Genomic DNA, 27,513 nt, shown 5'->3' with positions numbered 1-27,513 from the left:
CATGTGTGAAATTATAAGATATTTTTTGTTTTAAATATTTATTGATATTTATGACGTAAGTTTAATTTGTTCAGCTGTTCTTTATTTTTTTATGTTTAATCACAATAATAATAATGTTGTCACTGATCCTAGATACGTATACAAAATTTGAATTAAATCTGTGTGTTTAAAGTGGGTGAAAATCTAGTCTAAGGGAGTCGGTTACATACAAATACACAAGCATATGTACCGACTATACTATATAAAAGCGTGGTGAAGAGAGTATCAATGGTGCGATTGGTCAAGATTTCATATTTAGTCACCATTACAAAAGTCGTAGTCAATAGAGATCGATAGTCTCATAACTTTCAACCGGAACAAACTGTCTTCCGCACCTCCGAGATCCAGGAGCCGACCTACTTCTGGCTAGACAGTACGCACTTGACTCACTAATTGAGCTTAAAGTTGTACTAAAAAATCATTGCGCAGCTTCCGAGAATGCGTTTTCCTCGTCACCGAATGATTAAGCGCGACGTCACAGATGACGATTGTTTTAATAAAAAGCACGGCGAGTTCGCGCGGCCCGCCATAGTACGAGCACCTCGTGCTGCGGACTGATATGAAGTGCGAATTAGTGGAGAAATTAACACCGACTATTGTTGAACTGTTATCAAAACCGCGAAATTTAAATGATTTATTACGTGATTTATTAAGTGTTTATATATATTATTTATAGTGCAGCCGTCAAATAAATAATTTTTAACAAACTACAAATTCTTAAAATGGCGCTGAATAGTTCAAGTGTATCCTGAATTGTTAGATATAGTGATAAAAGGATAATATAAGCTCGTGAAAGGTTTAGAGTGTGTGTAGTGAGTAGCGGCACACTGGCGCCCCGCAATGCCTGCATGGAGTCCCTCCCTCCGCCGCCCTCCGACACGGACACCGATTCGGGGGATGAAACGGTACCTGCCGGTAAATAGCTCACTTAGTTTTAAAAAACATTATTAAAAGATTGGGTGTAAAAAAACAGATATTTATAATTTCATGGTTATTTTTAGTGCGCTTTTTTGGTTTAACGAAAAAACATCGCGAGTGTATGTTTTATTTATGAAAAATTATGAAGAATAAAAGCACATGGATTGTTATATATAATAATTATATTATAATAAATAACAGTTAAGTGCGTAAATATAAATAGCGTGCAATCTTCGTCTGTTGATAGGTACTCCGATTTAAACGGCCGACGGAAAGCATCTGTGTCGAAGCTCATGTTTATTGTTTGACTTCATCTAGATTAGATATATTTAAAAACATTAGACTAATTTAAAATTACTCAATAAGTAAAATGCATGTACCTATTATAATACAATTTATCTCAAGAATTCGAAACGCAAATCGAAGTCGTAGGTAGAAGCCAAAATGAAAATGAAATGAAATTTTAATAATCATACAAAAAAAAAAGATAAATTATATTTACATATCAAATAATAAAAATATTCAATACTTGCACTACATTTAACTTGTTAAACAATCTTTATCGTTCCTAAGTTTAGGCCTAAAATCTTACGCTAATTGTCTGTTGATCTTAAGATCTTAATACTTTAGTATTTAACAGTAAATCAATCGTTAAAAAATAATAGGTACCTCAATAACTTGTATGATTACATACAAAAAATTATTTAAGTGGTTTAATTTATTTAAATGTTATTAACTATAAAAAATTATAATTATATATAACATTGAACACGTATCTACATAATGCAAATGATTGTAACAAGTGTTCCAAACGTCTTTTTAACAAAATATGGTTACTAAGTCCGTACCAGAAGATTTAATTGAAGACCCTCGTAATCTGCACGCCTGTTGTACTATAAAATGTTTCTACTATCGGCTGCTTTGTGGAAACGAAAACGATGAAGTAATATTTAAATTAACACTTTTAAGAAGGGAAATAAGGGAGAAAGTAAATGCCCACAGCCTTCGAGGGATTATTTCTTTTATTAAACCCATCTTTTTTTTTATGTCTTTTTGTGGATTGTTCAGGCATTTGTCCGCAATCTCGCCTCATGTTAAGCGTGGATTCAATTGGTTAGCATGCCTGATCAGAGAAATAAAGCCAATAGATAAATCCAAATTGTACTAGGTTGGAAATACCGTTAAAGGAAAGGAATTCCACTCCTTTGTAGTTTTTAATATGTTTTGGAAGCGCATGGTACGCGCTCGAAGGATATTTATATATTCAAATCAACCCCTTTCTCATTCTTTTCGCGGCACACAAATTATACTTCTTCGAAATTGGTGGTTTAGGCGGGATGGAGACATGGAAATATAGAAAGACGAAAATAGTTTAGACTAGTTCATCATTTGTTATATTATTAGCTGGATCACTCGTCAAGAGTCATAAAGCTTTACCTCAGAAACTTATATCCTATAGTATATATGATTATTTTGAGCCTTGGTTGCTAGGTTGTGTTCTCATCATCTCATCAGTTATTGACATTTATTATTTTTTATATAAAAATTGTTTTTTCCACAAAGATCCAGAGACGTGGGTCCGCCGCGACGTGTTGCGGTGCGTGCGCTGGGTTGCGCGCACGTTCAGTGTGCGCGCGCCGCGGAAGCACCTGCTGCCCGACACCGGCGCCGGCCTGCTGCAGCTCACTGAGGATAACTGGTTACAGGTTACCTAAACACTTGTATATACAAATTGGGTTCCGCCCGCTGCCTTTAATTAAAGGAAAAGGAGAAAAGTCCCGAGGCTTTCCCCGCGTATATCAGGTTTACGTGGGATTACTACGTTTTCTATATTCTTTCTTATATCTTAAACTATCTCTTCCACCTGGCACATCACAGTGGAAATCCTTCATATAGTGTAATAACTTATTGCCTGTGAATCACAATAATTCATTTTGAATTTGAATTTGAACTGCTTGTTCACTTTACGTCAGTAGTATAGACCAAATACCCGTACCTATCATTTGAACATGATGTCTTATGGTTGCTTTATATTGTAGGTTGTGCTAAATAGGAAAAATTTATATGCTTATTAATTTGAGTAAGCCACAACACCCACCACTGCAGTGATAAGGCTACGGTTTAATGTGTGACCTAGATCATTTGTTTGTTTTTTTTTTTGTTATTTAATGCATAACAAATACATTCTCCAATATAAATCACGTGACAAAATAGGGAATAATTTTTTTTAATGTCATAAGCTGGCAACTGTGCTGGTAGCCTGATGGTAAGCGAACACTCGCAGAACATTTGCAGTAATAGTGATAATTCGCAGAGGTAGTGCCTCTGCAAATGCGCTGCCCGCTTTTATGATTGTAAGGGAAAAGGAAAGGATTAACGACTGGAAAGAAGGAATGAACTGGGAAGGGTGAGGAAGAAGAAACGTGTGTTGTTTTTATAATAACGTAAATAAAGACATACCTATAATCTATCTACAAACCTTTATTGATAACCGCAAAGACGCGAGATTTCTTACGAAATCTCTAGTTTTATAACTAACCATCACATACATAATCAACGCTAAAATAAATTTTTGAAATCGGTTCAGCAGTTCCTGAGATTAGCACATTGAGCATTTGAGCACGTTAATGCAAGACCGGTTCCACAATGTTATAAAGTCTAATCAGTCGTTCCGTTATTAGATAAAAAAGACATGCATGAAAATTAAGGTCGAAAGGTTTCCAATAGACTTTCAGGGATCAGTAAGCGGCAGTCAAGCAAGCTTTAGTCTCTTTGATGCACTTCAACAAAGGAAGAGATCCTAAACTCTGTTTTGTTCTGTATAGAATTTCTCACAGACAATGTTTACAGGTGTGCGAAGGCAGTTCGGAGGCTGCTCGAATCTACCACGCGTACGTGCGGCACGCGCATGCGACAGCGAAGGGTAGGCCTCCGCCTCCGCCGCTGCCGGAGCACCAAGCCTCTACTTCTACATCGCAACAGATCAGTATGTATCGTTGGGTATTTAAGAAAATGCATGCTTATATGCGTTGGATATAATTATAAAGGAATTATTTTTATCCATTATAGTAGCCGCGCGGTTTTACTCGGTAAAAGCAAGTATTTCTATAGCTTATGAGTTATTCTTATATATATAAGCGACATAGTAATGTCGCTTAGCAGTAGCTAATTCGCTAATTAGCAGTAGATAATTCGCAAAAATCCGTTCAGTGGTTTTCGTGTGAAAGAGCAACAAACATAACACGATTTTAAGTGGTACTACACGCCGCATGGAAAGCGCCAGCTAAGGAAATTATGAGTCGAATTGAGAACTTTCTCCTTTTTTGACGACTGTTAGAAATAATTTATGAAATAAAGAAGCGACAAGAAGTGCAAAATTTTAAATAAATTGTTTTATATTATGATCTCTTCCCAAATATGGAGATTTAGTAGTGCAATAACAATTAAATACATAAAAAATCAACGCATGCTCAAGTAAAAATTCCTCATTTCCCTAGTATAGTATTTTCCTAGTAGGTATCGTAAAAACCTATTTATAGATAATACAATGAATACATTTTGTTGAAATAAAAAAAATGGTATTTAGCATGATCGTGGGTCGTGAGTAAAGGAATCGAAAATTTTTCAACAAGCACGATTTTTATAACAGCGCCATCTAGCAACGCGCATAACAGTACAGAAACTCGCGCCAAAAAACTATGAATGGAACTCCGCATGAATCATAGCGCCGATCGCGAGCCATTCATCTCTCACGCACTGACTCAGTGAGATTCTAAGAAATCAACGCGAAAGCACCTTGTATGCCATCGTTAAATAATAATTCGACAACAGTCTATAGTAGTTTAATCTTAAACTTCCTGCCTATAGTAGTTTAATCAAATTTCATACTCATGTGTTTACCTTGATATTGTAAAGATAAGTCATTATTAGTCATTTACTTTTCAGTGCCAGGTGAAGATTTCATTCAAAAGTTTAAGGGAATAATATCGTTCGTTGAATTTTTGTACAACGCTATACTAAAAAATACAAATGAATACAAAATATTGAATTGAGCGGAGACCACAGATAGACACGGCTGATCAAGCTTTGATCTTGATAATTCAATAAATTATATCATATAATAGCATTGCGAAGAGGTAGGTAGATTATAATAACAAACATACGCCATAAATAATTTCGTTTATTCACAGAGATTTCAGCGCTTTTTATCGTCATCCTTGCAAATATTATAAATGCAATGTTTGTACTAGTATAAATATCTATTGTTTGTATATGCATCATCGTTTCTTCTTTGACTGAAAAGCTTGGATTGTATTGTTAAACTAGTATTGGAAAGTACTGGAAATTGTTAGTATTTTTTGGATTGATAAGAAGCATGTTTAATTTAAAACTAGTTTAAATCGAAATCAGGCTTCGGAACAAGACTATAACAATAAATATTGGGTGTCACATTTGATACTACCACTGCTTCTGGAAAGAGTTTATATAAAAATACCTATAACACGAAGTTACAGACTAGAAAATATTTTAATAAAGGTTCCATTATATGTAGATCATATATAATATATGGAAGAAATTCGATGTCTGAAGTGGGATCATGTGTGGCTGACAGGTCAGACGTTACTATATAAAAATATTATTTAATTAATTTAAAATAATCAAATGACGATTGATTCATCATATTGAATTATATTATCGAATACTAGGTAATTAAGAAGAGACATGTTATAGGAAAACTTGCCGCTATAAAAAACATGCAAGATATCGTATGGAATGTGCGCAAGTCAGCGGACCGGTCTTGTCTCTTCGCTAGAGTGGAATTCCTGTCGGGTTGCATACCTACACCGTACACTGGGATACCACCAGATAATACTATACTGGAATACGAATTTATTGTTAATTTTGTGTCGGTATGTGAACGAGGTCACTATCGCATTTATTTTACAAACTTACGGTGGTCGTGTTTGTAAATGTAAATAAATTGTTTGTTAATTATTTGGATAGTAAGAAAGAAAAAATAATGTATGGATGGTAAAACAGTAGTAAAGAAAAAATCTTAAAAATCTTAAGACTTTTTTTTAAAGGCGATGTGAAATTCTATAATATTAACAACAATTTGCCAATACAAGTTTTCTTCTATAAAATATAAAGTTTGAAAATACATAAATAGCTTCAATGGAAACCAGGAATATATTTTTCTTGGTTATATCACACTGCCAGTAGCGTCACAAACAATTGTTAGTTTCAACCTTTTAAGGGCCATAAGACATTCCCTATCAGAAGATAGGTCGATACATCTATTCGATGGGAATGGCTCAAATCTCCAAGTAGATGAGCGGCCATTATCGCTGACCCGAGGGGAGATTTGATTCCGATCGTATTAAATGATCGTTTATTTTATCTGTTAACATAGGGCTTGATTATTGAGTTGAAAGAATATTAAACTGCATAGTACGTGTTAAAATGCATTTAACATTTGGTTTCCATTTTTTTGTAAGGGGTTTGACTTGGAATCTACTCAGTATTATTATAATAACAACGAATTATGAAATAGAAATGTACAGAAAAGGTTCTTTTACACTTAAGTAAGTATTTCAAGTCAATTATTTATTCAACAAGATTGCTTACAGAAGCGCTTTTGAATCACACACGTCACACTGTTTTAACTTTCACCTCCGGTAATTAGAAAACAAACATAAATTGTTTAAATTCCGTCTGTCTGACGGTCTGTTCGTCGCACCTAAACCACTGAACCGCTCTGAATGAAATTTGGTACATAGATAGTTTTGAACCCTAGATAAGACAGAATAATTTTTGTCCTGAAAATCCCACGTGAACGGAAACGATGTTTGAAAACATTACTATCTTTGCTTTTATATATAAATTTGGTCGAACACATTTGGGAGAACGATAAGACTTAATTTAGACCACATCGTTGGCATAAAGTGAACTAAATTATATCAGTTTTCTCTAATTGACAAGACGCGTGTGCGACGCGCGCAGCGCACGCGGTCGCGAGCCAAAATTCCGCATTTTCCAAATATTTTACAAATGACCGAAACTTTTTAGCTATAGGAATGTTGAGATGAAAACAAAATTTTTACTGAGTGAGGTAGTTCCGAATTGTTGACATTTTTATGTATGGTCTTCGGTCTTCTAATTTTTAAATAAATTTTATAAAGCTTTGGTGTCTTGCTTGCTTCTGAGTGTTGTATCCGCTTGGCACCCTGGTGCTATCCGGACTTTGACGCTAAATGATGTACGTTCCACCACCCCTCCACACAATATTGAGTGACGTACATTTAATTTAAACGAAAGCGATACTTAAATGAACACAAAATATAATATTATGTCCGTAAAGACCAATTCGTCATAACACATGCTATTAATCATTAAGTGTTACAACAGTTTTTATAGATTTCACAAAATCGTATTGCGAATACATCCGTTTAAATCAGTTAGTATCTAGGTTGATACTTCGCTTATGAAGCATAACATTACATTAGCTTGTTACTAACATTAGGTGACGCATCTTCGTTATAAAAAAAAAATCAAAGCAGTATTGCGAAACTATTCTCACGACATAGCTAAGTCATACATTATTCACCATTCATAGATATCAATCTGACGCGTAGCCAAAATGGCGCTAACCCGCGTTCCCGCCAAAAACAATAATTAAACGGATTTAGTGCGGAAGTGAGTCAATATTTACTAGGAAACCTGACTCACTGTTCCGGATACAATAGATTCATCTCTAGTATACGTTACTCTTCTTATATCATGAGTTCTTGGCGCCAGTGATCATTTTAATTTTGTTCATGAATCGTGGGAGAGTTATTCGGTGTGTCATTCGATTGGTACCTACGTATTCGACAACGGTCTCTTTTACAAATATTTTAATTGCTACAATAAATCTGTACCATTTCTACTAAATACTATACAAACAACATTAACAAGATGTGACATTTATTTGTTTTGTTTGAAATTCGTAATATAAGTTAAGTATGAAAAGGCCTAAAGCACAGTATTAATAATATTTTAAGTATTTCGCTCATAGTCTTTTCAATGAGTGCAGGTTCTATTATAATGCTGTGATTTCTGACTACTGAAAATATATTTTCATGATGTTGACTAAGGTTTCAAAAAGATTGTTTATTTGTTAATGTATGTAATTATATCACATACAATTGTAAATAAATTCTTGTAAAAAATAGAATCCGTAGAAACGATTAAATATTATTTACAATGTGGGTAGCATGTTTTGTTACGTAAACTTGCACTACGCTGACTACAATAATAAAAGCTTTGAATAGATATCAAACACAATTAAGAATGTTATATAGATAGCCTGTCAATAAGGCATAAGGCATCCACTGAAAATCAGTATTATTATGCTGAGTGGTAGGTTTAATTAATTCACATATATATTTTAAGTACAATAATGACCTTGTTATATTTACCTGTAAGTGTCATAAAAAACGTATTTTCTTTCTTTCTTTCTATATCCCGAATTTAATCTCGTCTGAAATAATGTATTTGAAATAGCTATTACCATCAGTAATGTAATGTAATGTTGTTTCGTTCTTTGTTCGCATATTTTATAAATTAGATTTATTTCATCGATTTAACTGACATTTTTGTCTATCGGCAAATGAATCATGCATGTGGCAACATTATGTCGGCAGCATAACCTCTAATTTATTACGAAACCGCAGAATACTTGGTATTTTCCCGCTCTTTACAGCTAATAAAGTTTTTGTGAACTGTCGAGGTGTACATAAATCTTAAACTAAGTTTACCATTGGTTGTAAACCGATACTCCCACTGAGGTGGGTTGTGACTTGAGATAAGCTATAACTTTATCTAAGAGATTGTTATTATTCATTGGTTTAGAATAATTCGTTTCGAATACCTTACATAATGAAGCTAAAGCTGGGTTTTGGGTTTCACAATCGAACTCCGATGCCCGCGAACATTTCGCTTGTAAAATGGGACAGATTTCTCGTTTTACACGTATTTAAATATGGTAGCGACTTCAATTAAGTATCAATCTTAATCTGTAGATTTTGTATCAATATCTAATATTGATACCGGCCATAAGACTACATTGTGCTTTTTTATCATTGTCGGCAATTGAGCTCGAGGGTCGAGGGGATTAGCGCTACCACCGCCCATGAACATTTGGAGAAGCGTAAGAGCGTCGACTGCAGACCTTTTTCCAGCCGTCACTTTCTCCATTTAAAGCATACTAATTTTAAAAGAATTTGTTAATTACGTAATTACATAACTAGCACACATTGATGATGCATATAACTTTACCAGGCAACGATTATTCCAATTATTTAGAACACGAATTGTTACGCATGTTTCCAAGAAATCCGTCTACAGGCGGTTGGGGGTAGGCCATGTGTGAGGTTGGTAATTTTAGCACATGTATCATATTATATTCCAAGGCATTTACTGTCCGAGTAAGGACATGTGGTTATGGCGCCTACATAAGGAGAATTAAGACAAAATTACAGACAATCTCATTTTTTCTCTGCTTAAATATGATCACTTAAATTTGATAGTGTTCACTTTACTTAGAAACAAGACAAACAACAGAGAGATCAGTGATAGTAACTATACGGGGTTTATTATTGATACTAAATATACTTACTTATCTAAGGATAACTTGCAAGTTAAGTACCTATAACAAGTTGCAAGTAAAGTACAAAAATATGTTCTATAACATAATAAACCAGGTAATAAATAAACACACGCTACGAATTAAGATCCTGGTATCTCTTAGGTGCTCTAGCGAATTTAGGTCAAATATCTATTAAATACCTACCTACCATATACATTGTATCTACCATGTTCATCTATGAAATTTGTACTTATTACTTATTTACTTATATTTGTATGATTTTGAAAATGCAATATTGTATGTATTTTAATATCATATTAAATGCACTTACAACGTCACATGAATATAACCAAAAATCACAGCAATATTAGGGGTGAGAAGCGCCTCCACCGGGGTCGACATTAGCAAGTCAATGGAGGTCGCCCCGTGGATCAAGACGTCGCCGGGGCACAGCCGGGGTCTCAGCCCTCACTTGATACCTCGTGATTTATTGTGCCCTCCAAATTTCATTTTGCTATCATATTCTTAAGATGCTTAAATACAGTTTATATTTAAATGAGTAGTGTCGGAGCGCTTATTATTATAACTTCGCTAAGTTGTTTTAAGTGTGATTAAATCTTCTGGATATAAAAAAAAATTAAATGGATTTAAGAAAATTTAAAAATTAAAAGGATTTTTTTATTATCTAATGTTGAAAGATATTGGCGATTATAAATCCTTCAAAAGAAGCTCAACTCTCCGCGAACATTAACAATAAACAGATTTTAACTTACTACTACGTGTTACTACTATTACGTATATATTAATATGAAACTATCCGATATACTTAAATAAATTAAGCTTTAAATAAATTAAAGTTTATTCTATCCTTTATTGAAATAAATACTTTTCTGTTAAATTCATGACATGAAAACAATTTAAGTTATTTTATTATAACAATTTAATAATGTTGGAAGCCAACAAAATTTTCTCCTATAAGCTATTAAAGAAGATCAGATACCGGCCGCGGCGGTACCCTGGGAGCTAGCGGCAAGCCGTACGGGCCAGCGGCTCCGCATTCCGATGACTCACCTCGATACTATTTGTGATGTGAAAGCTGCTTTCAGCTTCTCACGCTCTACCGTGGCTATTGCTCATGCTGCAACTATCTGTGTGGAATACAGGATAAGTTATATAATATGCGTACTAAAATCAATATATAAACTATTTTTGATTTACAAGCTTTCGCTCACGACACTGCCTGCGTTTTGCCGTTTACCTTTATCAGCCATTGTTTTCTTATGGATATGTCGAAGGCGTATTGTTTAATTTCACCAAATCGCATAGTCTAGTATTTGAAGAGGGCTTATACTAAAAAATTAGCATTGAGGAAGTCTTTTTTCTAAACAATCTGCTAGGTACCTATCATTTATCATACACAGGTAAATAATTATCATCACATAGAAAGTGACAATGAATCAAAAGGAAGACGTGACTTAGTTAGCAAACACTCCCATCATGCCATATTTTAACGAAAACAAATGTTTTCCTCTCTTTTTCCATCTCGCAGGCTTCCTTACTTCATAACATTTCCATTCAATTGGCTCCATTACAGCCGGCGCGATCTCCCGGATTGCTAGAAACTGGGCGGGCCGGAGGCGGCGCCGCTTGCGCTCCGCCTTCCGACCTCTCCCTCTGAGGGAACGTGGAGTGAGTTAAGAGAGAACCGCGATAGATGCGTGCGCAATAATTATTTATTCATCCGTGAACAGCAACCGAAACCTGTTCATTGTACTTAGTGTAAACATTTTTTGCTATCTCTCTATCGTCAAAAGTTTAGATTATGTAAGTAGGGTAATTATTTACATATACAACAACTAAGTATGCAACTTATAACACAATTTTCAAAAAGCCAAGTAGAAAATCGTACTGTTAGACATATATTTACCGAAATATTTACATAACTCAATTTAGTTTCAATCAAGCTTTCGATTACACGTATCACTATAATGTTTTATATATTTAAGTATAAAATAACACAACAATACGCACGAGACGACGCCGCACTGCAAATGTTTGCAATAGATACCGTGTATATGAAATATATAAAAGATTATAATATAATCTTAAAATTAAACATCGCAATAAGCTCCTCGCTCGTACCACACACAAGTATTTTCCAAGAAGCGGTGTGGACACAATAATTTACATTTCGGCCTTGCGCCTCCATTATCCAAGCCGCCAAATTGAACGAGTTGATACGAATTATTAATATTATGTTCTAAGAATTCAAGGAGCCATTTTGGGGTTCCGTACTATGTACAGACGGTTAAATTTCGAGATCGTTAAAGTTTATTTATTTATAATACGTTTTTGTCCGTGTGTTCGGCCGCGTAGTCGAAGGAATCTAAATAACATAGTCCTATGTTTATCTCCATGCAAAGGTTTCCTAGGTATTATAATATAGTTCTGTTGCGACGTGAAAAAATGCCTGACAAACGAACAAATAAATAATTAAACTCTCTTTCGCATTAAGAACATTAGCGAGGATAAAATTAATGCAAATTTTGTTTATTTGCTTATTTGCTATAGAGAGCTGAATAATATATTAACAAGATACTAATTTATTTTCCAACTGTATTTGGTAGGTAGATCACTTTCCACTTAGACATGAGACTCGACATAACATAACCTATAATAAAACATTGTAATAGTTATAACGGATGATTAATTATTGGAGGATATTATTGTGTTCTTTTTGAATAATTAGTACGATCACAGGTAACATAATACTATTCTGTAGTTTTTAATTTGGTCTCAAAACTTTATATTGCACACGTCTTCGCACGCGATAAATTCGTGGTAGTTTATAGATCTCATTATACATAAAAACCTGCCTCTTGAATCATTCTATCTATAAAAAATACCATCAAAATCCCTTGCGAAAATTAAATGGTTTAAGCATACATAGGGACAGACAGAGAAAGCGACTTTGTTTTTTACTATGTAGTGAAAAAAATATCTCTCTTTAGTATCTAATAGCTGAGCTGTTATACACGTGAAAGAGTAACAAACAGCCTTACATCCATCCATCTTTTCATCCATCCATATTTACGAACTTTCGCGTTTATATTATCAGTAGGATTAACATTAAAATACCTTTTTTCTTGTGTTTACATAACAACGAGAAGTATTTCAAATAAAGGATTAATGTGGAAGAGGGTGGAAGTCAATAAAAGTAAGTAACCCGCTGAGAGATCACCAGCTAATCCTGTGACACTTGGAGTTACACCCTCGTGGGTCGCCAGTTCATTTAATTAAATAATATTTTACTGGATTTTTATTTGTTGTTTGTTTTAAGTTGGTATAACTTATATGGTGTTTTTTATTACTTTCATAGTGGAAGCACAAAGGGGCTTTTTATTGTAGATTATTGAGTTTGATTTTATAAATTAAAGTTTTTGTTTGCTTTGAGATCTGTGTGCCGTTATTCATTATGTACAATTTATCTTTCAAATTACACCAACCAACCCATAAATTATAATGTTTTCCATCACCTTTTTTTCACCTTTACTTCACATTTTCCCTTTTTTAACACGCTTCATGAAGCTTTATTAGATTATTAACTTTACCTTCACCTATTTTAGACTCGATTTTGACCGACACAACACAACGATTTTATTCAAACATTTATCAAGGATCCGTGACATTACAATAATTTTATGAATTATCTTAATATCCCAATTGGATTCGCAAGATTATATAATTGATTACCTTACGTATACTTTGTATAAAAGCACGCGAGAGTGTGAAAGAGTGAGACGAGTGCGATGAGTCAGGGTTCTTTCTTCTTTTTTTCTTTTTAAAATATATTTATTGTGTACCGAAAAAAATATGTTCGCCGATATTGAATATTTTTGATTCTTTCATTTAACCTATAATTATATTTAATAATAACAAACAATGATATAATTCAGACACATTTAAGACATTTCATCCACACTATACAAAGGCTTATCTTGTCAATTGATTTATAACACTTCTCTTAATATACTTTCGGCATCTAGCGTAAGAGACAGTAAGACATAAAGTTGTTAATCTGGTAGGGCGGGCGGGCGTGGGCGGACCGCCGCGCTCACTCGCTCGCTTCCGGTGCCGCATCCGGACGCATCCGGCCGGAATTACAATACCCCGTTTAAAATTATTTTTGAAATTAGAAACACTGAGATATATTGGGAAATGATTCTTTAAAACATAACATTTCTATCAGTGCTCATCAAAATGTTTAAAGCATTTTTGTTTTACAGATAGATAAATATTGTTTAGTGAGTTAAATTATCAGTTTTAAATCATTACTTCTTTCATAACCACACATATAAATAACAGTTTTTTAATGATTGTGCTGTGCATAAAGTGATAGTGTTTGAATACAATGTGATGTTGTGGCTAAGTGCGAGCGAGCACCGTCGCTTGCAGCAGTTGTATCACGGTGAGATACATTTTAATAAATTTAACTTGAATCGGAACAATCAAAGTAAGCTTTTTATATTAACTTGAACGCTATGTTTGAATGTTATAAAATCTTAATCTTAAGGTTGCAATAAAACAGTATATTAATTTCATCCGAATTCATCCGATTATGTTTGTTTTTTTAATTTAACTTATGAACAAATATAATGAGGCATACGATTAACTGGGAAAATAGTCATAGTTATACAATGAAACAGCGATAAACTCATTTATTTTTGTTATACGTTTGTTTTAGAATCCTCAAAATAAAGAATTCATTCTTTAAAGCTCTACATAGAAAACGCTTTAGTTTAATAATGGTCTCTCTTTAATCTTATTGCACTATCGCTGAATTTATAAATTTCGTGCTCTTATTTAGATTATATTGAATATTTTTGGTTTCGGTATTTAAACAAAGCAATTGCTGCTAAATGGAGTTGCCGCCCCATTGCAATAGTCTCAAAATGAACAAGAATAAAATCCTTCAGGTCATACAGTTCTCGTAAAAATACATATTTTAAAACGCTATCTATCACTCTACAAAATAACCATCTTTCTTAATGTCTTACTATGTATATAAGTTAGGACTAGGACCTATGTATAGCTAACCGAGACTACGGTATACGGAACCTATAAAGAAATATATAAAATTTTTTTTAAATTGGGCTTTTATTAACTACCGACGCATATGGCAAAAAGTGGTGTAATCGGCAATAACTTTTTATTCCATTCCAATTTTCAGACGAATATTGGGTCATATTGGAAAAACTTATTAACGCTGGTGACAGCGCGGGACGCTGGCTGGCTATAAAATATAAAATGTATCTAATATGAAATGAATCATTTATGCCTATCGCCCTTGTCTTTCGCCCTGCATTTCGCCCCGGCTTCGACCGTGGAACATATGCATATGTCACTCAATGTAGTTGCAGCTTTCTAATAATGAAAGAATTTTTGAAATCGGTCAAGTAGTTTTTGTACGAAAACATTAAAAAATAGGAAAGTTTCCTCTCAAATTGAAACTAAGTACAAAGTAACAGAAGATATACAATGGGCATTTGAACAGATCCATACGCAGCGTTGAGCGGCTGCGCACGGACGAGTGGCGGTCAAGTGCAGCTGTGGCAGTTCCTGCTGGAGGAGCTGGCCGCCGGCGCGCCCGGCATATGCTGGGAGGTAAGTGGCCAGGTGATATCAGTCTCAGAACAGTATAATGTCAATAATTAAGCAGCATACAACGACGGCTACCAGATTTTATCCAGAATTAGATTTTATCGGATAAAGATAGACTGACTTCCATATTTCCAGTGGTACTATTTAGGTGTAATAAAGTATCAGTTTTCATTTGTATATGACGTCTGGAAAAGACGTCGTTTATATTATACATGTAGCATGATTTTTGTGCGATTTTTTTGTCTAATACAGAAATTAAGAGCATATACCCACTAAAGAATTTCTTTCCTTACGTTCCTAAAACTGTAGTAGCCCATTACCGTTACAGTGTTACCAACTTATCTCTGAAATGAAGGTCGTTGTGACCGGCGATTCAGTGTAACCTGAAGAATGTGTAATTCCGGGCATCTCTTTTATAGTTTTCGGCATATCTTCTTAACATTTTTTTTTAAATATAGCATAAAACACACGGAGCATTTCAAAAGGTCAACAATGACTATTCATCATCTTTAGTAGAATTTTTTGCCATTTCAAAGAAAAGATGATGGCACTGTAAATGTATAAATCGCCACTGCTTTATAGTGCTTATCGTGCTGTAATGTTTTAGAAAATTCAAAATGGGTCAAATAATATAATAAATAAAGCGCGTTTGAAATCCGTTAAAAAGTATTTAAATTCTGAATTCATTATCGTCAGGGTTCCCCCGGCGAGGGAGAGTTCCGTCTGTCAGACCCGGAGGAGGTGGCGCGGCGCTGGGGCCGCCGCAAGCAGAAACCTAACATGAACTACGACAAGCTGTCGAGGGCGCTAAGATACTATTACGACAAGAATATTATGGGCAAGGTATGCATCAATACGTATTTATATGTATCTTTTGGAATAAAGTCGTCTCCAGCATATAAAAGTATGACAGACATAAAACTATTTTGAACACAAATAAGTAATTCCATTGTAAACACAGTTTATACTGCTACCATAGCAACAGGCTTAAATTTCATCTTTAATCCTTTTCATTTAAGAAATATAAAATCAACTAATTTCCAGGTCCATGGCAAGCGATACGCATATAAGTTCTGTTGGGCGGGCTTAGCGGCGGCGTGCCAGGCGCAGGCCGACGCGCCGCCCTACTGGCCCTACCTCCACAACTCACAGCAACCCCCGCAGTGACTTCCCGAAATATCTAGAACGTTATCCGAGCCTGAAGAAATTCTACATAATCATGAAATAGGAATGATTGACGAAACACGTTATACGTTTTACCTTATCAATTAAGCTAGCTTTTGCGCTCGCGTTCTCGAGGGTAATTATAGATAATATATTAGTCTCGGGATTTTCCCGATAGATCCTTGACCTTTCTTGGGCCTCAAACTATCTATGTACCAAATTTCCTCCAAATTGGTTCAATGGTTTAAACGTGAAGAAGAAAAAGATAGACAGATATTCATAGTTACACTCAAATTTATTTCGTTTAATATTAATTTTGAGTATAGCTCGATCAAATCAGCTATATTTTTTAACGTCTTTGTTAAGGTCAAAAAGTTCTTTTGGAGAGAAAAACCGTACCACAGGTGAAGCCGGGGCGGACCACTGGTTATGGAAATGTCAAAATCTTGACACAATCTAATTAGATTATAACTTTATCTTGAACGTGCCTACCTTATCTGAAATTACATTTAATATTCTCCACTAATCGCTTACATGACGGATATTAAAATATACGTGATCCGTGTTAGCTCAATAAAATACGATGATTTTTATTAAGTATTATTTTTGTATTTCATCAATATTATATTCATATTTTGCTGTTTTATCCACAAGATGATAGCAACAATGTTTTAGATGAGGAAATGAATATTGCAATGAATATTTAAATTGATTAAAATATTATTCAATAAACTTCTCACGTGTACATTTAATAAAAATAACTAGACCATTTACATTACACATTTTTGCAAAGTGTAATTTCTATACAATATGGATGTTAATAGACCCCAAAACATTGGTCAATATTTTTTTCTATTATCTATTCGTACACGTAAAAACCGCATGGCAGATTTTACAAAATTTTGGTGATAGACTAATATTAGGATCAGTTCAACTGTACTTTACTTGACAAAATTTAGTTTCACTGCATTTTACTTGACAAAAATAATTTTTAATAATAATAATGGAACAAAAAAATTGCGATTATGTAATTGAATGATTCATTGTATGGATCTTTTAAAATGAAATAGAGTTTTATAAAGAGGTTTTTTTGATAAAATAAATACTTGGCGCCGGTAGTTATAAGCCATTGAAGGTGTACTGTGTGTGTCACACCTACTGCCTCGTTTAACACGGAAATACACGAAGTACAAAATTGGTAGTCCATGCGAGCGAACTGTGGGCGGAATCATCAACCATCTTCACTAATATGAATTTAACTTGCAGTATGTAATATATTGCCCGTAGCTATGTGAATATGATGGTAGCCAATCATTAATAAAATTTGGAAATTAATGTTGTATTCGATGAGACAGACACTAAAAAAGTACAATAACCCCTCTCACACTCCTACACTCGAGCCTAACTTCAGTCTTTTAAAAGATTGAAGAGCGTTGTACCCTAGAAACTAGATATTACATTATTGTTCATGATAGCATTGATAATATAGAAACAAACAGTATTTTACAAATGATGTTGCATCCAAAATGTTTCACAAACGATCTGAGATTATTAGATTAAATGGAAAATGCATAATAAGTGCACGGCTTTAAATTTTAAGCAATAAAACATTAGATATAACCATAGATTTATGAGAAATAAGAGTTTATTTGTGATTTTTTTCTGAACTTCATATAAGTATTTTACTTAAAAAAATATGTTTGTTGCATTTTTATTCTTTACATTCTGTTTTTGTTTTGTTTATTGTAGTAAGTACTTATTGATGTTTGTCCCCGTTAAATGTTCAAATAAAGAATTATAGTTCCTTTTGTCAAAACAGAGACTTTTATTTCGATAACCAACACATCTATCTACAAAGGTTTTGGTCATGGGGCCATGGTCGGGGACCAACATTTGACAACATACTCCAGAGGAAAAACATAAAATATTTAAACTTGTAAGTGGTAGAAGTTCTAGTCTAAAATGATAAGCAAATACCTAAACTAATTATTATTAAAAATCTATACTGACGTCGGTTACAGAATGTTTTATAGAACGTATAGTCATGTATATGTATATATCTGAACACACAAGTAAAATTGTACAAGTTTCGCCTTCTCACAAATAGTCCGGAGCTTGAACGGATAATAATGCAACACGACGAAGAGATCAGGCGCAGAAACGATTTTACGTTTGTGGCACAGACATTATTTGATGCCTTTTTAGATTCAGATCCTTTTATTTATAGACCTTAAACGTCTATGGGCGGGACCACGGTGGTGCAAAAATGCGTTTTTTTTGTACCTAGCGTATATTAGCGTATATTTATAGATATTATGTTTCTGTCCGTAACTTACCAGATAAACAGTTTCGGTTTAAATTAAGCATTTTTGATATTATTTATATGAGGAACGAGTTGAATATAGGAAGTATGGGAATTTTATGTCCTTGCGGCGCCGGACACAGCATCCGATAAAGCTCCCACGCATTGCCACTTGTCAGCGGTTTGCAAACTATTTGTATCTTATATATTATTAAGAGCAATATATAGAAAACTCAAATCCTCTTTGCAGCCGCAGCACCGACTCAGCGTGCCCTCAGCGTTACTTGAAAACCAGACTACATTATTTGAAAACAAAGAATTTGAAGAAGAAGAATATTTAAAACCGACAACAGGTTCACAAAATCTGTAACAGTTTTGTTAATTGCTCATGGGCGGTGGCGTTGCTTCAACCGGTGATCCACTAGCTCGGCTGCCCGCTCTGCCATAAAAAAATCCCATCAGTTATTGATCTGACTACTGATTTATCTTACGGTACAGTATATATTGTGACTTCAACGAGTACAATTTCTGTACTTACATTAATTAAAGTCAAGAACCAACTATTCCAACGATGACAAAGTTTTAAAATATTCTAATTCACAATCTTTATTTAATTACCTATGCTAAAATACGTTGCGTAGTTTTAAAGATTTAAGCATACATAGGAACATAGGGACAGATAGCGATTTTGTTTTATACTATATAGTAATAAAAATATATATATTGAGTGCTTTTGTTTTTCAATAGTTAAGACAAATCTCATTTAAAAATTTCTGTACTGTTTATTAGTAAAGATCATAATTTACTCAATTTAATATTATGTGATATTTGTCGAGACCCCCAACGTGATATTAAGCGAGATTCAAATCGACCGAATTTGTATGAACAAGCATTGCATTAATGTAGGTACTTTAACACAATTTTGTGCTGATGATGGATCCGTCATGTTTAAGAGAGACGTGGATGGAAGTTCGTCGTTCTATCTTAGGTAAGTTACTGATCCAACACAAATCCTCATTCCTTTTGTTCACCAATATGCATTCAGTAAAAGATTTTGTCTGCTAGTTTGAGTGTCAAAGACACAAATGTTTAAATTTGTGCCACAAAATAATTTATTTATTTAACTAAAAATTATTACCCATATACTATCTCATAAATGTTGAGAACATTAGTGATAAGAATAACCGTTGTTTTAGTCCTCACAAAATGGCGGCCAGGCAGCTCGTGCTTATATCTGTTCTCATATTATTTGGTAATTTGTTGCCGTTTTTAAATAAGTTTTTGTGCAAAATATACTTAAAATAAATATACATATTTTTATCCTGCATACCTAAAAAGTACATCGCTGCAGAAGTGTTCTCGGATTCTTTTAAAACGGTTCCGTTGCAACGGGTAGTATTTTATATTAACAAAATCTTCTTGTGGTTTAACAATATTCTGCTATTAGGATGCAGACTTGCAACATGCACCTGCAACAACATGACATCGTTCTCAACGCAGCTGGATACATTGCTCGCGGAATATGACCGTGAAATATTACCGTCAACTCCTGTCTATGTGCGAGCAGCGTTGAACGTGCGACACGCCTCTATCTACGACAGCAGCGCAACTTTGCGGTTGCTTGCGGATTTACGTCTAGTAAGTTCATCTTGCTCTTTGGAAGATATCATCACATATAAATATGTCACAGATCAAAATAAGTTTAAATACAATAGTGAATGAAATGAAAATAAAATAAAGCAAAACTAATATTTTAAATGTTCATGGCAAGTTAGAGTTATTTAAATTATAACTCTTCAGAGCTGGGAAGACAAACGCGTATCATGGAACGCCTCAGACTGGGGGTGTGACACGGCGTTAACGTCGGCAGACCGGTTGTGGGTGCCGGACATCAGTATCCTAAGCACCGCCACGCTTGGACCAGAGATGGACACAGGCTTACGAGCCATGCTCTCCAGTAACGGCCAAATCTCTTGGTTGGCCCACCTCGACATTAAGGCTCCAATCAACTTGCAGCTTCTGGAGTGGCCCACGGACCAGCAACAGGCAGTGTTCACGTTTGGTTCGCGATCGCATTCTTCAGATGAAATAAATATAACGATAAGTGAATTTCAGGTATGTCTATATGTATTACGAGATTTACAGAGTTACTAGCTTCCTGCCCGCTCCAACTAAATTCCTGTAGATTTGAGATGTTTCAGCGCGGTAAAAAGTAGCCTATGTCACTTATTATCTTCAGACAGATTAGATATCACATCGCACCGCTGCGATGAAACAAACAAACGTAGCACTTTAGTATTTATAATATCTGTAAGGATGAAGAAAATAAAATTTTCGTTTTTGCAACGCCTCTTAATTACATAACCGTCCACTCGCTTAAAATGCCTACTACCACAGATAACATAATACTGTATTACTACTACGTATAGATACGTGATATTTTCAGCACGCAACAGTGTTTGAGTCTGGATCTTGGGAGCTACTTAAGCTGCGCGGCATGGTGAGCACGTGGAACGGGGCGGGTACCGACCAGGGCGTGGTGCAGTGGACGGTGACGTTGCGGCGGCGGGCGGCGGCGCATGCGCTGGCCGTCAGCACCGTGATGGTAACGGCTACTGTGCTGCTGGTGGCCGCGGCGATGCTGCCCCCAGCTACGAGGCCACCTTTGTGTGCTGCTGCTGCGGTTATTGCCTCATTGTGGTAATGAAGCTAATACATATATATGTATAATTTTTCAGTTTAGTTGATCATCATCATCATCAGAAAATCCGCAGCACCCTCAAAACAATTATAATACTATCATTTGATTTGATAAAACACATAAAGCACTGGGAATTAGGAAAGTTAAATTACTAGACTAGTAGTTTAGCTAAACGTATTAAATATGCGTCAAATTTCAAATCTCAAATATTCCTCGAAATAGGAAGACTACAAAAGCTTCGATGATGTTTTGGTGTTGTCTAAATTGACTTGACTCAAGTTTCTTTTGTGTACCCTTTTTAAAATAGCAGCTAGATAAACGAACTGTCTTGCAGGTTAATATCAGCGCTGGTCCGTGTGCCAGGCGCGTCGAGCGCGCCGCTAGCGATGTCGCTGATGTGCGTGGTGAGCGGCGCGAGCGCGGCGGCGGCGGCGTGCGGCGCGCTCGTGCTGCGCGTGGCGGCCTGCGCGCGCCCGCCGCCGCACCTGCTGCGCTCGCTCGTCACTACCGTCTCCACGATTGTTAAACTTTCACCTCCGGAGGTAACACCTCTGCACCGTTAAAATTCTTGTATAAATAAGAACTCATTAGGAACGGTAATAGAGAAAATGTCAAGTCGAAAAGTGTGCGATATTTATTTTATAGAAAATCTATGCGAGTGTAAATTTTCTTGCATCTTTATCATTGCAGAATTTGCGTTTCAATTCTTATACAGTTGTACTGTTATGAATGACTCAATGTTATTCGTACTTGTACTGTAGTTATAGGAAATGCAAAAGTTATTGTTAGGATGCATGAGAATACAATAATAACGTGTGATCAGCAAAAACGATAAGGATTATATTTTGTTTAATTTTCTTAATATCATGTCTTCCACGACAATTATAACACAATACATAGGTACTTCAGTAAATATTACAATTACAACATAGTGTACTAGATTATATTGAATATATCTGACCGATTCCTCAGGGCTCTGCAGTGGAATGCAGCGCGTGGGCGGCGGCGGCGCAGCTCCTCGACTACGTGCTGCTCACGCTGCTGCTGTTCACCGTCTTCGTTGTTCTTTGTATTTACCTCTAATTGTCCAGACAAACTTAACGTCAAGACTTTACCAGCACTTTCTATTGAGTGAATATATTGTAACTTTTTAATTATGTGTGTGTGAGTGTGCGTGTAAATATAAGTAGTAAAATGCTTGTTCTCTTTTAATTTCCTCAGCATTCAATGGGTATAATTTTACAACATTCTAATTTTAAGCATAATCTCATATTTACTAAAACATTGAATTTGTAATAATTAGTAAGTATTTTGTTTTACATCTGCATGAATAAATTACGTGTTGAATTCATTGACCTCTTATGTAAAATAAGAATAATACAATAACAAAAGAACATCAACAACAAAACAGTTACTTTAGCTTTATCAATTTAAAACATAATACACACATGAAAAGAAAAAAAGCAAATCTATTTATTTTGTTTGACTACAATTCCTCGACAACTATGAGCATTAAACGCGGCTGGTGCAGCAGTGCAGCGAGTGTAGCGAGGCGCGCGTGCGCGTGCAGGCGAGCTCGAGCAGCAGCAGCGCGGCGGCGAGCAGCGCGCCCGCGAGCAGCGCGGCGAGCGCGGGCAGCACGTCGGCGAGCCCCACGCTGACGAACCCGCCGCCGCCCGCGTCGCAGCGCGCGCGCCGCGCCAGCCACGTGCGCCGCACGCGGTCCATCAGCCCCGTCTCGCGGTGCCAGCGGAGCCTGACCGCAATATTTCTTATTCGTAATAAATGATTGATGGGTTTTGATCTTTTTACCGCTAGTGCAATTTTTTTTTTACTCTGCCGCATTGGCCGAAGCATGAAATAATTATTGAAGTTTAATAGCTCCTATATTCGTATGTTTCGTATGTTACTTGCTGGTGAATTACTCAATTCCGCTAATCAAAAAGTATTTCTAAAGATATGAAAGGTGAACCATAAAATATTTGTAAATAGATATTACACCTTGCCGCAAATAAATCCCGATATCCGGAATGTCTTCGAATGGGCACAGCTACCATTGGCAATTTGAAGGCCTGGATCTCCTTGAGTCCACACTTCTCTCGCTCCGTGTACGTTCTGCTGATTACGTCATAGCCAGAACTTTGCTCCACCTGTTTTCATTCAATAAATGGGATAAGAGCTTAAACCAAATACTTAGACTTAAGAAAGCATTCCTTGAAACATAAAGAGTAAACATATTCTTTTATGCCTTGATCATTAGCCTAGATTAACAGCACAACCTGAAATGCAAAAAGTCCTTTTCGGACGCGGTCTATGCCCTCCACGACGCTCAAATAAGCGCCGTCTCCGAGCGGCTGCAGCTTGCGTCGGTACAGCCGTCGGGTCGCGGGGTCCGTGCTCTCCTGGGACATTGTAACAAGCTTAAAAATACTAAAATAGAGCTTAATATTATGATTGTTAATTAATGTTAAACCACAGATAACATAATACTATGTTAAACTAAGCTAATAATCACTATAAAGAGAAATAGAAATATTCAGAAAATAATATAATAACATTTATTTAATACGAGTATTTTACTATATTCTAAGTTAAAGTTATTAACAGTTTATAGTTTGTCTATAGTGAACAAATTATATAATGCTCAATAAATGATACTGACAGCGAAATAAACTTTTTTATACGTAGTCTCTTGCACCCCCATGCCCATGGGCGAGTGCGTGAGGTCGTCTATGGTTTGTATGGCGTTGCTGGGTGCTTGTAGAATGGACACTATCTTTGCGGAGTACGACGTGAACGCGAACAGCGAGGAGAGCAACGTGAACAGCATGAGGATGCGGGCTGACAGAATCTGTGGTGATAGGTCGGAACCTGGGAATAAACGCGATAGCTTGCTACTGAAAAATAGTTAAAATTCTGTTTATTGAACTTATTAGTTGATATTTTCTTTCATATTTTCATATCATGTTGTTGAGCACACTGAGAGTAGCTGTTTTTCGCAATTTAAAGTTTGAGAAAGAAACATTTTGTCTTGATAAATTAAATCGAGTTGCTGAATTGAATTTGCCAATTCTGTGACCAAAACAATAGCACAATCGTTTCTCATATTAAGCGCATCAAAACCTTGCTGACAAACAGCGCCAACAGCAAACGTGAACGCCTCAGCGAGGTTCAGGCGAGGCGCGGTCTCGTCACAGAAGGCCCTGCGGCGCGCCACGAGGCCGAGCGTGGCGAGCAGCGCGCCGGCGCCTACGAACACGCCGCCGGCTGCCGCCCAAACGCCCGCGCTGAACGGAAGCAGGAACACGTTGGATACAGCTGACTGGGAAGGTTGCCGGAAGATAAAGGCGCCGCTGCAATCCAGATGTTGTAATGACGCACACGCTTTTGGAGCCGCTCCTATGACGTTTTATTGGTTTATATACAACAAGCAACAGCTAGTATATAATATTATTTGCAGCAATGTGAAATTTTATTATTACACAAAAATGTTATTAAAGTGGTAGCTTTTTTGATTGACCCAGAAAAATCTCATATTCCAGATTATGTACGAAACCAATTGACCATTGAATTCTCCCTTTAGCATTAATAAATGAAGTCAGTCATATTGTGACTTCTTCCTCGACATAAAATTAGACTAAAAATAAGTCTGCTTACACTAGCTCAACAGTCTCGGAGCAGTAGTGCAGCACACGCCAGCGATCCTTCCTCATGAACATGGAGGTCACTCCCACCTCCACCTCCTGCCGCTGCAGAATCCCCGCCAACCCGTTGAAAGACCCGTTCCTTTCTTCGCCGTAGAGGTCTATTTGCTTCAAGTTGTAGCTTTTCAGAAGCATGAAACACGATTTATCATAACAATTTAAAAAACTAAACAGTCTTCAAATTGTCAGAACTAGACGAAAACTAAACGGTTCCATACGAGAGGCATCATCATTCAAATAAAAATGATAAAAAACAGGAGAAATGATAAGCTCCTCCTTTTATTGGAGCCGGTTGGAAGTAGTATTTTGCCCGCATTTTGGCTTGAGCCACTAAACCTAAACTAACTAAAAAAAGTAATTTTTTACGCTGTATTTGAATACAGCTTAAAAGATTACTTTATTGGTAGCATATAATCACTATTTGTATATGAGAAAAATATTACCGAAAATGGAGATCCTCAGCTAAAATCATTAAGAGCGGATACGTGAGCTTTGGAAATGTGTCAATTTGTCGGTTTGTCAGATCTGACCAGCCCTTGAAGTACTGTGGCTGACTTACCTGAAAAGACTTTATTATAAGCCCTGTGACTTTACAAGGAGGCAAGCGACAAATAAGTCAATCAATATACTTAAGAATTAACTAACAATGGTGGCTGCTTTCAAATACAAGTTGTGCAAATTCTTCCTCCTGGACACCGCTGAAGGTAGTCTCGCTTGCAATTCAGCCATATCTCTTCTTTCATCCATATCTAGGTTCAGAGTAGTTAAGGGTTCGCCAATTTTAATTTTGTACACGTCAAACATGGTGTCTTCAAATGCGACCACGACATCAGAGTCAGGAAGTATAACAGTGTCCTGAAGTATCTCTTCTAAATAAGTCATATTTTGTGAGGCTTCGTGTAGAAGTAGCCAGGAGTGGCGGTGATTGAACGCACGGCTTTTGGAGGCCTAAAATCACTAATAATATAACTCAAAGATTTTACATAATAAATATATTCAAATTTTGTTGATACTGAAGCACTGTTTACTGCGTTATACGAATCGTCTATCTATTTTTGGCTTTTTCAGTCTTACCTCATAAAGAACATTCTCCACTCCAGCACACGCAATGTCTAAAATTATGCCTTCGCGGTAATTGCGATATGCAGGTAGCTCTGGTAACTTATGGAAGTCATTGTGCACTCGAATTCTAAGCTCCATTGAGCCTGCGAGCGACACTAATTTAGTTGCATTTTCTGAAAATTAGACTGCATATATTTGAAAAGGCAAATCGGCAACTTATGGCATCTATTTACTTATTAACAAATATCGTATATTACAACACAACGTAATTTCTAAATTGTTCAGCAAACAGCAATACCTAAATCCTTCCATTACAATATTAGCTAATAAGTGGGCGGTAAAAATAAAACGTTTCTTTAAGGTTATTTCAAATTTAGTTTCTGATGAAGAAACGAATAGAGCATTAAAAAATATCACCGTTAAAAGCCACCAAAAATCAGGTTTTATAAACTATTTTTATACAGTACTTCTTCCCTGTATACCTGGAGTCCAGCACAGAAATGCCGTAATAAGAGACAGGTTTTTTGACGCGAAATACGTCAGTATAAAGGTAAACCAATCCATCAGTTACAACTCACAAACCACAGTCTGTCAACAGACTAGATTTAACAACATAAATTGAGCCAATGCTTAAACTACCTATAATTCATACTTCAATATAATTAGTGTAAAATTGAATCGCATATCCAACATTCGTTTGAGTTACATTAAAATGCAATGAATTCATGGCTCAGATTTACACATGACATGGGTAGGCGGCGGTACAACATTTAGTTCCGCTTAAATGTAAAGAAACCGTGCCAGCTGTAACTACACCTCGTCATACAATCACTATTTAACTAATATTAATCTCTATATCTATATACACATGAACCTATAGGTATTTTCCTAGGTCACAGCATCACACGTGAACTACAGGAAACTCGCACGAAGACAGGACAACGACGGGTCTTGTTAGTTATATTTATATTATTATGTATATAGAGTTGGAAGAAAATTTTATTGAAATTTGACGTAGTAGCTGAGTCCTTCTCAATAACTTTTCATTATTTACATCAATGATTATTATCTACTCATTCTGGAAGATATAAAATACACGTACCTATCTTCCTATACAAAAACTGCACACTTATATTTTGATATGAAAGGATTTCATAGAGATAACAAACTACTAAAACATTTTATTTCGTATGCATTATAATATATGTATTTTTTATAATGCCATTCATCCAAGGTCACAGCTCAAACAAGAATCTATAATAATAATAATAATAATAATAAAATCTTTATTTTGCCAAAACATACCTTACATATCTATGTACATTGCCTCTTA

The 27,513-nt window shown here is 35.7% G+C and overlaps 3 protein-coding genes across 3 annotated transcripts; 2 read left to right on the top strand and 1 right to left on the bottom strand.

Annotated features, from left to right (window-relative positions):
- The first annotated feature begins 130 nt into the window (after nucleotides 1-130).
- Nucleotides 131-16,652, top strand: LOC119834444 (DNA-binding protein D-ETS-6-like). The gene is made up of 6 exons (XM_038358805.1): nucleotides 131-954; nucleotides 2,521-2,663; nucleotides 3,808-3,943; nucleotides 15,141-15,250; nucleotides 15,944-16,090; nucleotides 16,292-16,652. The coding sequence occupies exons 1-6, from the start codon at nucleotides 888-890 to the stop codon at nucleotides 16,412-16,414; spliced, it is 726 nt and encodes a 241-aa protein (XP_038214733.1). The 5' UTR covers nucleotides 131-887; the 3' UTR covers nucleotides 16,415-16,652.
- A 3,247-nt stretch (nucleotides 16,653-19,899) lies between these two features.
- On the top strand, nucleotides 19,900-22,630 carry LOC119834398 (neuronal acetylcholine receptor subunit beta-3-like). The gene is made up of 6 exons (XM_038358751.1): nucleotides 19,900-19,965; nucleotides 20,161-20,351; nucleotides 20,514-20,828; nucleotides 21,160-21,413; nucleotides 21,749-21,956; nucleotides 22,387-22,630. Exons 1-6 carry the CDS (start codon nucleotides 19,920-19,922, stop codon nucleotides 22,495-22,497), a joined length of 1,125 nt encoding a protein of 374 aa, XP_038214679.1. The 5' UTR covers nucleotides 19,900-19,919; the 3' UTR covers nucleotides 22,498-22,630.
- Nucleotides 22,631-22,926: 296 nt separating this feature from the next.
- On the bottom strand, nucleotides 22,927-26,744 carry LOC119834272 (glutamate receptor ionotropic, kainate 2-like). The gene is made up of 10 exons (XM_038358608.1): nucleotides 26,663-26,744; nucleotides 26,193-26,353; nucleotides 25,764-26,066; nucleotides 25,562-25,677; nucleotides 25,072-25,239; nucleotides 24,538-24,767; nucleotides 24,077-24,285; nucleotides 23,694-23,816; nucleotides 23,416-23,564; nucleotides 22,927-23,170 (listed from the first exon to the last, which is right to left on the bottom strand). Exons 1-10 carry the CDS (start codon nucleotides 26,742-26,744, stop codon nucleotides 22,927-22,929), a joined length of 1,785 nt encoding a protein of 594 aa, XP_038214536.1.
- Nucleotides 26,745-27,513: the final 769 nt, after the last annotated feature.

The sequence above is a fragment of the Zerene cesonia genome, chromosome 19, assembly GCF_012273895.1.
Source record: "Zerene cesonia ecotype Mississippi chromosome 19, Zerene_cesonia_1.1, whole genome shotgun sequence".
NCBI classification, from domain to species: Eukaryota; Metazoa; Arthropoda; class Insecta; order Lepidoptera; family Pieridae; genus Zerene; species Zerene cesonia.
The sequence above is the reverse complement of the archived record's forward strand: the minus strand, read 5'-3'. Positions and strand labels throughout refer to the sequence as shown.